The sequence below is a fragment of the Fringilla coelebs genome (genome assembly GCF_963513975.1).
Source record: "Fringilla coelebs genome assembly, chromosome: 2".
Classification (NCBI taxonomy): domain Eukaryota; kingdom Metazoa; phylum Chordata; class Aves; order Passeriformes; family Fringillidae; genus Fringilla; species Fringilla coelebs.
Window position 1 is genome coordinate 103,830,949 of NC_140029.1, and position 12,339 is coordinate 103,843,287.

Genomic DNA, 12,339 nt, shown 5'->3' on the forward strand with positions numbered 1-12,339 from the left:
TTTTTTTTTTTTTTTTGAAAAGAGATTGTCACTGCCACATTTTGTTCAGTACTAATTTCAATGGCTCCCTCCCACCTTGGTCCCTGGAGTATGTTAGTGTAACAATTCAGATTACTTTTACAAATAGTTATATTTTGTCAACTCTTCTGACATTTCATACTAACACTTAAAATTACTTTAGACAGTAAAAGTGACATTTATACAGATACCTGTTTTTGTTTGTTTTGTTTTGTTTTTTTTTTTAATCTAGAATAGGAAAAGAAAATAAACAAATGTTGTTATTCCAGTTCTACATATATTTTACAAATTACTATGCGCAAATTATTTCCTCATTTGGAAATATTTGGAACTATTTTGAAATATCAGTGTTTTTCAGCATTCTTTCATAGTGAGAGTTTGGTTTTCTCCTGCACAGCACAGAGTTAAAGCACAAGAGATAACCTATTAATCCATAGACCAAAAAGGTGTGCTTGGACAGTCCATCAGAAATTTAGAGCTATTTTATTCTCAGCCCTCACACAGATCAACTGCCAAGAGACATAATAGCAAGAAGAAATTAAATACTCCTGGAAACAGCTTTTGATTTGTAATGCAGCATAGTGGGAAATGCTTTTGCTTCCAATATTGAAATAATACTGCAATATATTTTGCTTGTAAAGAGTAGCACAGGCATATTACCAATAAATCTGCTGACAAGACCTCTTAAATCTTCTAATCCCTTCACACTGTAATTAGAGGCCATATCAGGGAAAAAAAACCAACTAAAAAAATAACAAAACCAGAAAAAACCCACCAATATAGAACCGTTAGGTCATGGTTTTTTGGGTTTTCTTTGTCTAAGTTCAAATAAAAAGTACTAAAATTTGAAATGCATCTGCAGTTGAGCCTAGACACTGTTAGTTCTGATACATGGTATAGGCACCTTCTTCTGGAAATGATCAGGCAAGCTTCAGAAAAAACACCATTTGTGTAGAGAAGACTGAATGGTACCATCCAAATTTGTCACAGCAGGTGAAGAGGAAACTATGTCTACCAAGTTCATCCTCATCCTGGTAAAATGTTGTGTGAGAGGATGTTCAAGCCACACCAACCACATTATTCTCAGCTGCTGGAGTTGTCCAGGTTCCTTCTTTGCATTTTGATAGAAGAAGAAAGCCCAGCTGCAAATACATACATTCTGGAAAGACTACAAGTCCTTAGAGATAAATAAAACAACTGTTCTCCTAATTATAGGTTATGAGCAGGCCTGCTTGCTGTGTGCTTAGAACGAACCAGGAAATCTGATTAGAAATTATCAGAAATCTGATCATTTCAAGCAGCTATTTGGTAGTACTGCCTGCCCAGTATGTGGGAGCAACACTGAGAGTTCATAAAGGAATGTCTTCGCCTTTCCTTCATCCAGAATTAGTGCCTCAGCATTTAGAGATTCTTCTTTTCAGCAGTTTTCAATTGTTATCTTCCATGACTTTCATCCCATATTGCCATCTCCTCTTACCCTTTTCTTTCACTTTGGTACTGATTTTGTGGGAACTTGGCCTCCTATCCTAGCCACAAGAGCAGTATGCCTCTGTCCTCAACTCCTTGGTTCATTTTAGCTATTTCTCAAAGTGAGGAGAAGTTGTAAAAAACTTATAAAATAATCTGGTTTTGAAAAAATAAGAAATATCTAAGAATTAAATATAAATATATTCTCCTCAATTCTTTCAAATGCACTTCAACTTGGGTTAACAAGAAGGTTATTATGATATTTTCCTCAAATTTAAGGAGATTCTTTTACATTTCACTTTCCTTTTTACTGTACAAAAGTAAAAAAGTACGAAGACTTCAAATATGATCAAAATTCAGATGGAGAAAACACAATTTGATGAGTAAAAGTACACTTAAGACTCATGCATGACTTAGATGTGGAAAACTCACAACTTACTCTACCACTTACTCCTGACAAATAGAATTTTCCAGTCTAGTTTTCTATAGAAGTTTATCTACTTCTTTCAAAGCAAGGCTTTGAAGAGTTTGGTAGGTGTGAATGCACTATGCTGGAATGGAAACAAATTATATTGCTCCAGTTAGTGACACCACTAAATCAATTATTAATTCATATGAATGAACTTCAGATCAAATAAATCAGTCAGATTTCCTGGTGGGGAATGTTGATCAGAATAATAAAAAGTAATACCTTAAAGAAAGCTTGACATGAAAAAAAAAATATTTGGTTGAATATAAGATTGAACTAGTCAATAATTGAAAATTGTTCCAAACTGCTTAGACAAAGTCGCCTTTCCATCTGTTCTCACATTGTATTTAAGACAAAGGGTATGAAATGATAAAGGGAAAAGTCCTGATTCAAAAAGGCCAAGTTTAATATTTTGTATATTGATTTGGGGAGAAAATGTATTTACTTCACTAAACTACAGTTTTATCCCTTAGCTAAATGGTTTGAACTAAGACAAAAATGAAAACCCTGTATGTATAAATATGTTGAGACAAATATTGTAAGTTGTCATTTGAAGTGAAGATTATGGTTAAAAAACAGATTTCTTTTCCACCTTGGCTGCATTTTAGTTCACATGGAACTTTCAAAACTTTCATACAGAAAACCTGAAGCATTGAAAATCCTGGAGCCTTTCAGAGTTACACTCTTGTAGTTAGGATGAGGCCAACAGACTATTGAAATATTTAGCTAATTTTTGAGTTTTTATATTGAGTACTAGCTTTTTAAAAATGTATTTATTGAAGAACCCAGGAGAAACTGCAGTGGGACCTGGCTCTGTGATGAAGAGTTTTGTGTTTTTGATTGCCTCAAGTGATAATCACAGCTGGAATGGCTACTGAGTGTCAGCCAGAGCTAAGGTCTTAAACATTATACTGAGACTGGTTTAGTTTTTCATTTTAAAAGCAACCTAAAATGTAATTTTATTCTAAATGGAAATAAATACATTATCGTATGGCACTTTATGTATGTAGCTTGCACTGTAAGATCTGGAGAGGCCTGATGTGTTGTTTGTGGTTAGGGGTGCTTCAAAATTTTTCTTCTAAGTAGACACACTTTTTCATATAATAAATTATAGTTCTTATTCTGCAGATTTTTCAAATTTATAGCATGGGACTTGGTGTCAGCAAAACTACGTACTAAAACCATTGACAACCAACCAAAAAACAAAAAAAATAGAAAAGAACTGTAGACAGGAACCGTTTCATCGTATGTACACGTGTACTAACTATTCCAAGCTTAAGTTTCCCAAGAAATTAAGGTCAGCTGTAAAGTTTTGGTCACAGGATTACTTCAATCCAGATGCATTATCCAGACAGCTGTAGTTTATCTTATTATGCTTTGCTATCATCTTCTTTTGACTGGATGATGTCATTAGCAACTTTGATTTCTATGGTTTCTGGATTTAAAGCTTCTTTGCCATTTTCTTCCTTTAGTGGCAGCTTCCTATTGGAAAAAAAAAAAAGAGGAATCATGGTAACACAAAAATAAAACAATCGGTAATTTAAGTCTATAACATATATATGGTTCATATAGGTATCAGTGTAGAACAATAGCTTTTTTTAAAGTAATACATAATTATTTTATTATGAGCACTGAGGTTCTTTGTTTTTAAAGCAATTCATATTATCTCTTTCCATTTCTATAGAGCCACAAAAATCACATGATAAGAACATAGGTGCTGCTCAATATGCAGTTCCTCAATAAGACAAATGTAAAAAAAATCAAATTACTTGACCCAAGACAGTGTAGAGGTATGTGTTGCCTAGAATTCTGTGAAACACTTACAGTCAGGCTTTTTGCTTGACTTTTAAGTCTCAACTAAACTCTTTTTAATGCATTTTCTAAATGTAAATTCAGTTTCATACAAAAGAACACAGCTATTATTGGAGATTATGGATTATGCCAAGACATAGGTAAAGAATTTCTTACAGTGCAGGAGGTAATGGAAGTTATCATTAGAAACTTCTGCACTTTAATTTTCATGGATCACACAATGTAGCATCCTTAATAGCTCTTTAAAGACTTAGTGAAAACTCTGAAGATTTGGCAAAAGAGTCCCCACCCTCTTGAATGTGATCTCATTGAAAAAGGTCTTGAAAATCATTGATTCCCTTCTGCCGGTAATTAGCTGTCGAAAAATATAGCCGTCAAAAAGATGTATGGTTTACTGAGATGTTCCTGTAATAATGTCTCCTGGGCATAATAGCTCTTAATCCCAGTTCCCATGTGGGTTTGCTTCCTGGTTTTTTACTAGGGAATAGTATGCATATGCCTTTTTTATTCATAATAATTGTTAAATATTTCAATAAATTTAATTTCTGCATTGCTTGATTCGATGTCCCAAAGAGCAATACACTGTTCAAAACCTGTCTGAGGAATCTCATAGGAATGTCTTATAGAGTTTAATAACAGAAAATAAAAGAAAAAATAAAACAGAAAATAAAAGAAAACAATACCTGAATTCCCAATCTTAAGAAATTTAAGTTGTCTGAAATAAACTAAGAAAGATGCTGTTTATCCAGAAGTTAATCAATGTGCACAACATGTATCTGAGTGAAATCAAAGACTAACTTGTTCTACTACAGTAAAATACATGGGATATATCAACAAATGTCTGGCTCTGAGCACAGAGGGAGGTAGCTACTAATTGTCTGTTTTTCTCATGGCAAACCCAAAGGAAACAGATTTCAGTCCACAGCAAGGTGCCTGAAAGAATGGAAACAACAGAATCAACATAAATCTATTTTTAACAGAAGGTAAAACACTGGGGCAGAGGAAGGGCAGCTCATGAGATGCATTTTTGGTAGGCAGGCCTGTGTGTCAAAGATCTGATTAGGCAAAACACTAAAACAAGTACTAAAAAAACCCCAAAACCAAATTTAATGTAGTTTTAAGAAAAGCAGAGTGATTTCTCAAAAGATGGTACGGGAAAGAAGGAAATATTTAGTCAAAGTCAAAACTGGGGAATTCACAAATTATACTGTGTGGAACTTTAAAGAAAATGGTTTAAGTGGATTAAGACCATGTTACAAAATATTTGAAATACGAAGATTTGCTAGAACCCTGTTGAAGGATATTGGACATCATTGAAATCCATGCTCATGCAAACAGTGAGATAAAATTAGCCTTGCTTTTATGTGCAAGCAGAGAACAACAACTCAACAAAAGCTATACACAAGTAAAAAGTTTTAAAAAGTTTTATGCATCAGAACTTTTTTCATTGCAAAGTAGATGCACCATTCTTAAACCTTATTGTATTTAAAAACTTGTTTTGAGGTTTTTTGTTTTAATAGGGAGTGAGTTATGAATACAAGTTATCATTAGACATTGTTCTTTTTCTCTTTGACAACATTTTTGCTATTTTGGAATTTTTATTTCCATTTGCTTTAAATACATGTTTAATCTCTATTAAAGGATTAAATAATTTTCCTCTTTCAATTAACTAATTCAAGCTTAAGTGTTTTAATTATACCAATTTTTCAACACCAAATTTTTCTTTCGTGACATCGATTAGAAAGAATTTTATATTTTTCAGCTAAGCAGACTAATCCTTTTAAATGTTTATTCATTTTATAATGAAAAGATTTTAAAAAATCCCACAAAAATGCAACAAAAAGTTCTCTCACTTTAATCAGATGTTGGCTGCTATCAATTATTAATAATATTGACTTCTTCTAGCACTGCATGTGGCCTAACATCAACAGTCTGCTGATACCCATACAAAACTTTAGCTTCAATATTTACTTTCTTATTTTACAGAAACATGACTCCTAGCCATTTTGATACTGGAATTCATCCAACTGCATTAACACTAAGAAAAACTCAACCAATATTAGAAACGTATTGATGTCAGACTAGGAATATAATTATTTTACCACATTGTATGTGGTATTTTATTCATATTACAATAGTGTGATATGAAATGCAGAGCTTAAACTGATTTCCTGCCAGCATGATTAAAACTTCTTGACTTGCAGGTAAAGTGCTTTGAGCTAATCTGTCATACATGGATTCCAACCATGGCTTTGACCAGGATCATCTGAGATAAGGTAAAAAATAGTGTGCCAAATAATATACTGTGCAATATAATAAAGAATATTGTTGCAAGAGGAAGTAATCTCTTTACTAATTAATTCCCACAACTTCTTAAATTGCATTTGAAGTTCTGAGTGTAATTTGCTATTATTCAACATAATTCAATAATTGTTAAAAATATTTTATCTAATTTAACCTCAAGGCTTATCTTCTATATCTTTAAGACAGCCAGAATTAGTCATAATGAATCCCACCTTGTTTCACTGCCTGCCTGAAATGTCCTTGGAATTTTCTTTCCTGCAAGCTAAGCTCCCCCCTCAAAGATCCCTTCTGGTCATCCTCACCCTGCCCAGCATGTGTTTTTCTGGCTGTTGTTGACAATGTATTTTTGTGCTATTCCTGCTGAGAGACTGATTTCTCCTCTACTGCATCATCCCTTTGCGTGTCTCACTCCTACTTTATATTGCTCCTCTGTTTCATTGGGTAGGACCTGTGGCTGAGTCAAAGGTCTTTCCATATTCCCCTGGTGTCCCCATTGCACCATCTCTTCTCATCTTTAGTTTCCCAAGTGACACTGTCCCAAATCTTTAGCTGACTCCTGTACAGCTGTGCTTTGGACTGCTGATGCCTTTTGCCATTGGTTGTGAGGGAAGAAACTACCAAGAAGGAAGCTGTCATCATTATTAATGCCCCTTAGCAGTCCTATTTTTGCAAGGACATAATGCCCATCAAATACTTATCAGTTGTTCCTGGGAGTTAGTTTTTCAGGGGGTTTTGTTGGTTCTTTTTTTGTTTTGGTTTGGTTTTTTCCCCTGTCATGACAGTGGGGACTGATTCTTTTCCCCTCCCCTAAGATACTAAAATATTTTTGATTTTAACTTTCTCAACTCCTGTCAGCTGATCTAATGATTGTGACAAGCAGAAAGAAGTGAACTGGATCTTTCCTAGCATCATGTTTCTTGCAAGATCTAGTGCTAAAAATAGTCTTGAATCATGAACAAACATGGACTTGGGGCTTTAACCACTAACATATCCAAGGCTTTCTGGACTTGTACAATGTTTACACCTACATTCCCATGACTCTTTAGATAACTGAGGGCTTTCCACTGTGCTCCTGATTATAAATTCTAATATGATGAGCAAACATATCAGTAGTCACTCAACAGATTGCATAATTATTTCATTAACACAAGTTCAAACTCTCTGTGCACAGCTTCTTCAAAGAACTATACAGCTTAATGTGCAGCTACTTAACTCCCTATTTACTAAAAATATCAATGGCAGCTGGTAGCAAACCTTCTTTTTAATTAAAGATTCTGGCTCTTACATTTACATAATGGCAAAAATTTAAATTTCTTCATATTTTCAGAAAAGAAAAAGACTTTTTTGTAAGAACATCCTCTCCTTTTAAATAACTATGATTTCATCAAATTATCACAGGTGAATTTCTGTATTTACCACATAAGCATCTTCATAACCTTGATGCCTTGAAGATGTCATGAGATAGGAGATTTTCCCAACACGTGGAAAGTACTGGGCTCAAAGCAAAGAAAACCTTGAGGTTTCTTCAGTAATTTCATCCCTGGGCACAAGGCTGGTCCCATTATTCAGAAGGCAGCCAGAGCCTGTGAGCATGGCTGCAAACTGCTGTGCTTTCTGTACTGAGAGAAGGTTGCAGGGACAAGAAGGGAGGATGAGGAAATGGAGCAGAGGCTGCCCTTCAGCATGATTAATCCAATTACACTGTCTGGACTTAAATACCAAAGTTCTCAGTCACATGTATGAAAGCAGGAAGGGGCCAGTGCAGTGAGGAGCTGGGTTTCTGGAGAACAGTATCCTCGTGCCCCATTTTCAGGATGTGTGTGAAGATGCATCTGAGACTCAATTTAAGGTCATTTGTGAGAGTTAGGAGATCGTTCCCACAGGGCAGTTAATAATTGCTGGGTAGGTGGTAAAGACAAGGCACAACAAAACTAAAAAATACCCTTGTACTGCTGTGCTCAGCCAGCGGTGGGGAAGTACCATGATTTAGGTTGATTATTGTAAAAACCAAACCAATCAAACAAACCCTACACTCACACACTGCCTCGCCACAGCAGACCACTCTGTTGATGCTGTGTACCTCCCCTCAGAGTGTGGGAAGTCCAGTCTGTCCACACAGCCAAGATTCCCTGAAACTCCAGGGAATATCAGGCTACTTACTCTGGTTCTGTGAGGGGAGTTGTCTCATTTGGCTCATTTACTGGACTCCCATCTTCATGGCTAGTAATTCTTTCATCCTCTGTTCTCATTTCCACTATTGGCTCTTTTGATCCATCTTTCCTAAAAATTATTAAAAGAGTTTTAGTCTCTTATCATCACATGAACTACGTACATTGCACACAAAGAATTACTAAGATCCTTTCTCTCAAAAGTTGGCAAAGAAAAGGCAGAACTAATTATCAGGGACTAACACCACCAAGACACATTTAACACTGTGTTCCCAATTCCTTGAAGTCTTCAAAGCATCCTGTATCCATGGTTACTTCCCTAACTCTGTAAACATGATGAATTAGCATCTCAAAAGAGCATTTTGTTTATGACTAATAATAAGGTGACAGCTTCTTCATGGGAATAGAGGTAAACTTTCCTAACCTAATATAATAACGATTGGACTTGATGCCAAGTTATATTTGAACTTTTCTGGCAGCGTTAAAGAGCCGTTATGTGAGTATATACACCACAAAAGCGTGCTTTAATCTCCTGGGATTGTGACAACCCCAGCTGCCATTGATGCAAAGAGCCCTTGTGTGGTAAAAATCGAAGCCCTTCTGCTTTTGCTGGTAGAATAAACTGTTTCTACTTCATATCTCCCCCATTTGAGGAATTTCTAGTCTCTCACAAGTAAGTAAATATACAAATATTGTGCTAATTAAACAATTAATTATAAGGAGATTAGGCAGAGAGTGTTGTCATTATGATTTTGTTGGTAACCAAAGAATCATAGAATAGTTTGGGTTTGAAGGGACAATTATAGGTCATCTAGTCCAACGCCCCTGCAACTAGCAGGGACATCTTCAACTAAATCAGGTTCCTCAGAACTTCATTCAATCTGACTTTGAGTGTTTCCAGCAATGGAATGTCTACAGCCTCTCTGGGTAACCTGTTCAAATGTTTCACCATCCTCATTGTAAAACAGATTTTCCTCATGTCCAGTCTAAATCTACCCAATTTCTCTTCAAAACCATCATCCCTCATCTCTGTAAAAAGTCTGTCCCCATCTTTTTTTTCATAAATTCACTTTCAAAAGGATTCAGAGAAGTCTTTATCTCAGCTTGACTTCACAGAGAGTGCTCCATCCCTCTGATCATCTTTGTGTCCTCCCCTGCATTTGATCCAACAAATCTATGTCTTTCCTTTACCAAGGACTGCTGAGCTGGATGCAGCACTCCAGGTGAGGTCTCACCAGAGCAGAGGGGCAGAATCACCTCTCCTGAACTTCTGGTCATGCTGCTTTTGATGCAGCCTGGGACACCTTTGACTTTCTGGGATGTGAGCATACATTGCTGGCTAATGTCCAGCTTTTCATGAACCAGAATCCCCAAGTCCTCTGCAGGGCTGCTCAGAAATACGGACACGATCTAGAAATATCTGTTCACTGCTGCAAAGTATTAAAAATACATACTAATTAACAATACTTATTTAAAGTAATAATTAACTTCTATACAGTTTGGCTCTCAAAAGGCAGACCAGATGATACCTGAGATACATATACATATTTACTAAAAAAACCGTCTTTTGATGAACATATTTTCTTCCTATATCCTGGAAGAGCATCAGCTGCAGTTCAGAAACAGAGGGTAACTGAGATACAATTACTTTTATATTTAACAGATTCCTTTCTGGACTGGGATGTTGTAGGGAGCTGTTAGACTGCTACAGGCCACACCAAAGACCTGGCTAAATTCTTCTCTAATTCATGTCTCACATTTTCTTACTGTTTCTTCAAGATAATGGATAAAACAGGCTTTTGCAACAGGAAGTATCAGGAAAACTCTACCATACTCTGAGGTATCCTTAAGGAAAACCTTTGTAGGTTAATAAAAATGCAGCCCAGATAGAGAAATAGTGTGAAGAAGAATTAATAGGTAGAAATCTAAAATATTTCTGTCTATTTTAAAAAAAACCAAAATTGCATGTGCTTAAGATACACAAATGGATACAAAGCTCATTTTGGTAGATGATGCACTTAACTTTCATGGCTACCTCATACCTGGGAAAAGATTAGGGATCTAAGTTGGACTGGTGGATGGATTGGTGAATTCTTTTTGCTTTGTTGACACATCTACAGCCTTAAAAACAGTATTGCATGACAAAAGGACTAAAAAAGATGTTACTTGTGACAAGCAGTCATGTATATTTACAGAAGGCAGAAACTGTAACATTTCAAACTTTAAATAAGGGAAAGTGATTTGTAGGAAATCCATTATGTCATGGGTGTCTGTGTGTGTTACATGGATTATATCATCATCATTCATTACATATAGAACATAATTATTTACTATATATATATATGTATATCTCCTACAATCAGAATGTAACCAAAAACCGTATCATAAACCACCAAAGATCCAGAATGCAAACTAGCATATTTAAAACATAGAAATGTCAGTGAGTTTTAGGCAATATTAGTTACCATGATATATAGTTAAATTTTGATTCTTCAAGTCTTTCCTGGGCGTTTAATCTGACACTTTATTAAAGCAGAGAATAGGCTAAAAAAAGAACTGTCCCAAATATTTTAACGTCTGACTGACTAAAGACCGTTCTGACAAGGAAAGAAATATGATTAAATAACATAGTTGTTCTTGCAAAAGTTGTGCAACAGAAGCATTAATATCAAGAGATGAGCTCTGTGCTTTTTTGGGACAGTATGGAATGCCATTTGGTTATACGGTGTTGATAACAAGGTATAAACTGCTATCAAGTGACATTTCCAACTTTATCTCCCTAAGGTCTTCCCATTTAGGAGAGTCTGTACACCAATTTATAGCTGGCCACTCCTTGAATGGGAAACTTGAGCATAAACTGAAGTGCTGTGCTCAATAGGAAAGGACAGCTGAGTCAGCGCCAGAAGCTTCACATCTTGATTCTATTGATCTGGACAGGCTGGCTTCACAGGATGGAAATAACACAGCTAGTCTTTCTCTCCCTGTCAGACGTGGAGAATTAGGAAATACCTAGTTTGTGTTATTTCTTCTATTTGGAAACATTATAAATACTTTTTTGTCCTCTCACAACCGGTCTCTTCCTGTGGAGTTGTTTCTGAAATGGCACGTCTTTCAAGAAGAACCCAACCAAGATGTGAAGCCAAGTCACCTAAGAAAGACACAGCCTGAAACCAAATAGCCAGAATTAAATCCCAAAAAGGCACTTACACCTCCACTACTGGCAATGGAGACTCCTGCTCAGCTATGAATAATGAGGGCTGCAAGATCTAGTGTGCTTTACATTCATCTGAAAATGGAGGGGACCTGGGAAGCTGAAGGATAATGAGCTGTAAAGTCTGACTATTGGGAGAGGCACATAGCAGTTGGACCAGCAAATGTTATTTAAACCACATGCAGACAGCATTCTCACAAATATTACAGTGCATGTGTAAGTTGCCTACCAGATGAACAGGATGAGAAAATTATGGTTTTTTCCTAGTAAAAAAAGGAAATTTTAAAATGAAGGACCATATGCAATCTTTCTAGTTTACCTGTTGAAAACTCAGTGAATGCCATGTCTCTAAAGTGTTATTATTTTATGTATTCAGCTCTTGAATTGTTTTTCCAGAGATCTCACTATCCACTCTAATAATTTAAGAGACCATATTTGCACTATATTTTCACCAATGATCAGTTCATTCACATTTGTGTGATGCGGTAGCCACTAGAAAAGAGTATTTGTGAGAATCATTATTGATTATTTCCCACTCATGTTTAGCATCGACTGTTGCTATAAAGAACAATCACTCACCACCATTTCACCAACATCCAACTCAGAACTCCTAGTAAAAGAAAAACCCGACAAGATCTTTCATTCCTAAAGTCCACAGACAAGAATCAAGGTTTTCCATCAACTGCTATGTCTAAGAAGTAAAACTCCCTCAGAGATTTTCTATAATACCATGTCCTTCACTTGTGGATTTACAGGCACTGTCACAGCCATAGGCCGAGTTTCTGGGTGTTAGCAGCTCAAAGACGGATTTGCAGAAATGGAGTTACAATGATCCATTACCTGCTTCTCATGAGCCAAATCTGTGTCTCCAACTAGTACTGAATTACAAT

At 35.9% G+C, this 12,339-nt stretch overlaps 1 protein-coding gene across 2 annotated transcripts in view; it reads right to left on the reverse strand.

Annotated features, from left to right (window-relative positions):
- Positions 1-3,324: 3,324 nt before the first annotated feature.
- Positions 3,325-12,339, reverse strand: part of NCAM2 (neural cell adhesion molecule 2) — a gene marked incomplete at both ends in the record, with an annotated part of 264,672 nt that continues 255,657 nt past the window's right edge. For both annotated transcript variants that reach the window (XM_084226908.1, XM_084226909.1), the window contains 2 exons: positions 3,325-3,436; positions 8,231-8,350. In XM_084226908.1, coding sequence (XP_084083034.1) covers positions 3,325-3,436; positions 8,231-8,350 — 232 coding nt within the window. The remainder of the gene's footprint in view (positions 3,437-8,230; positions 8,351-12,339) is intronic.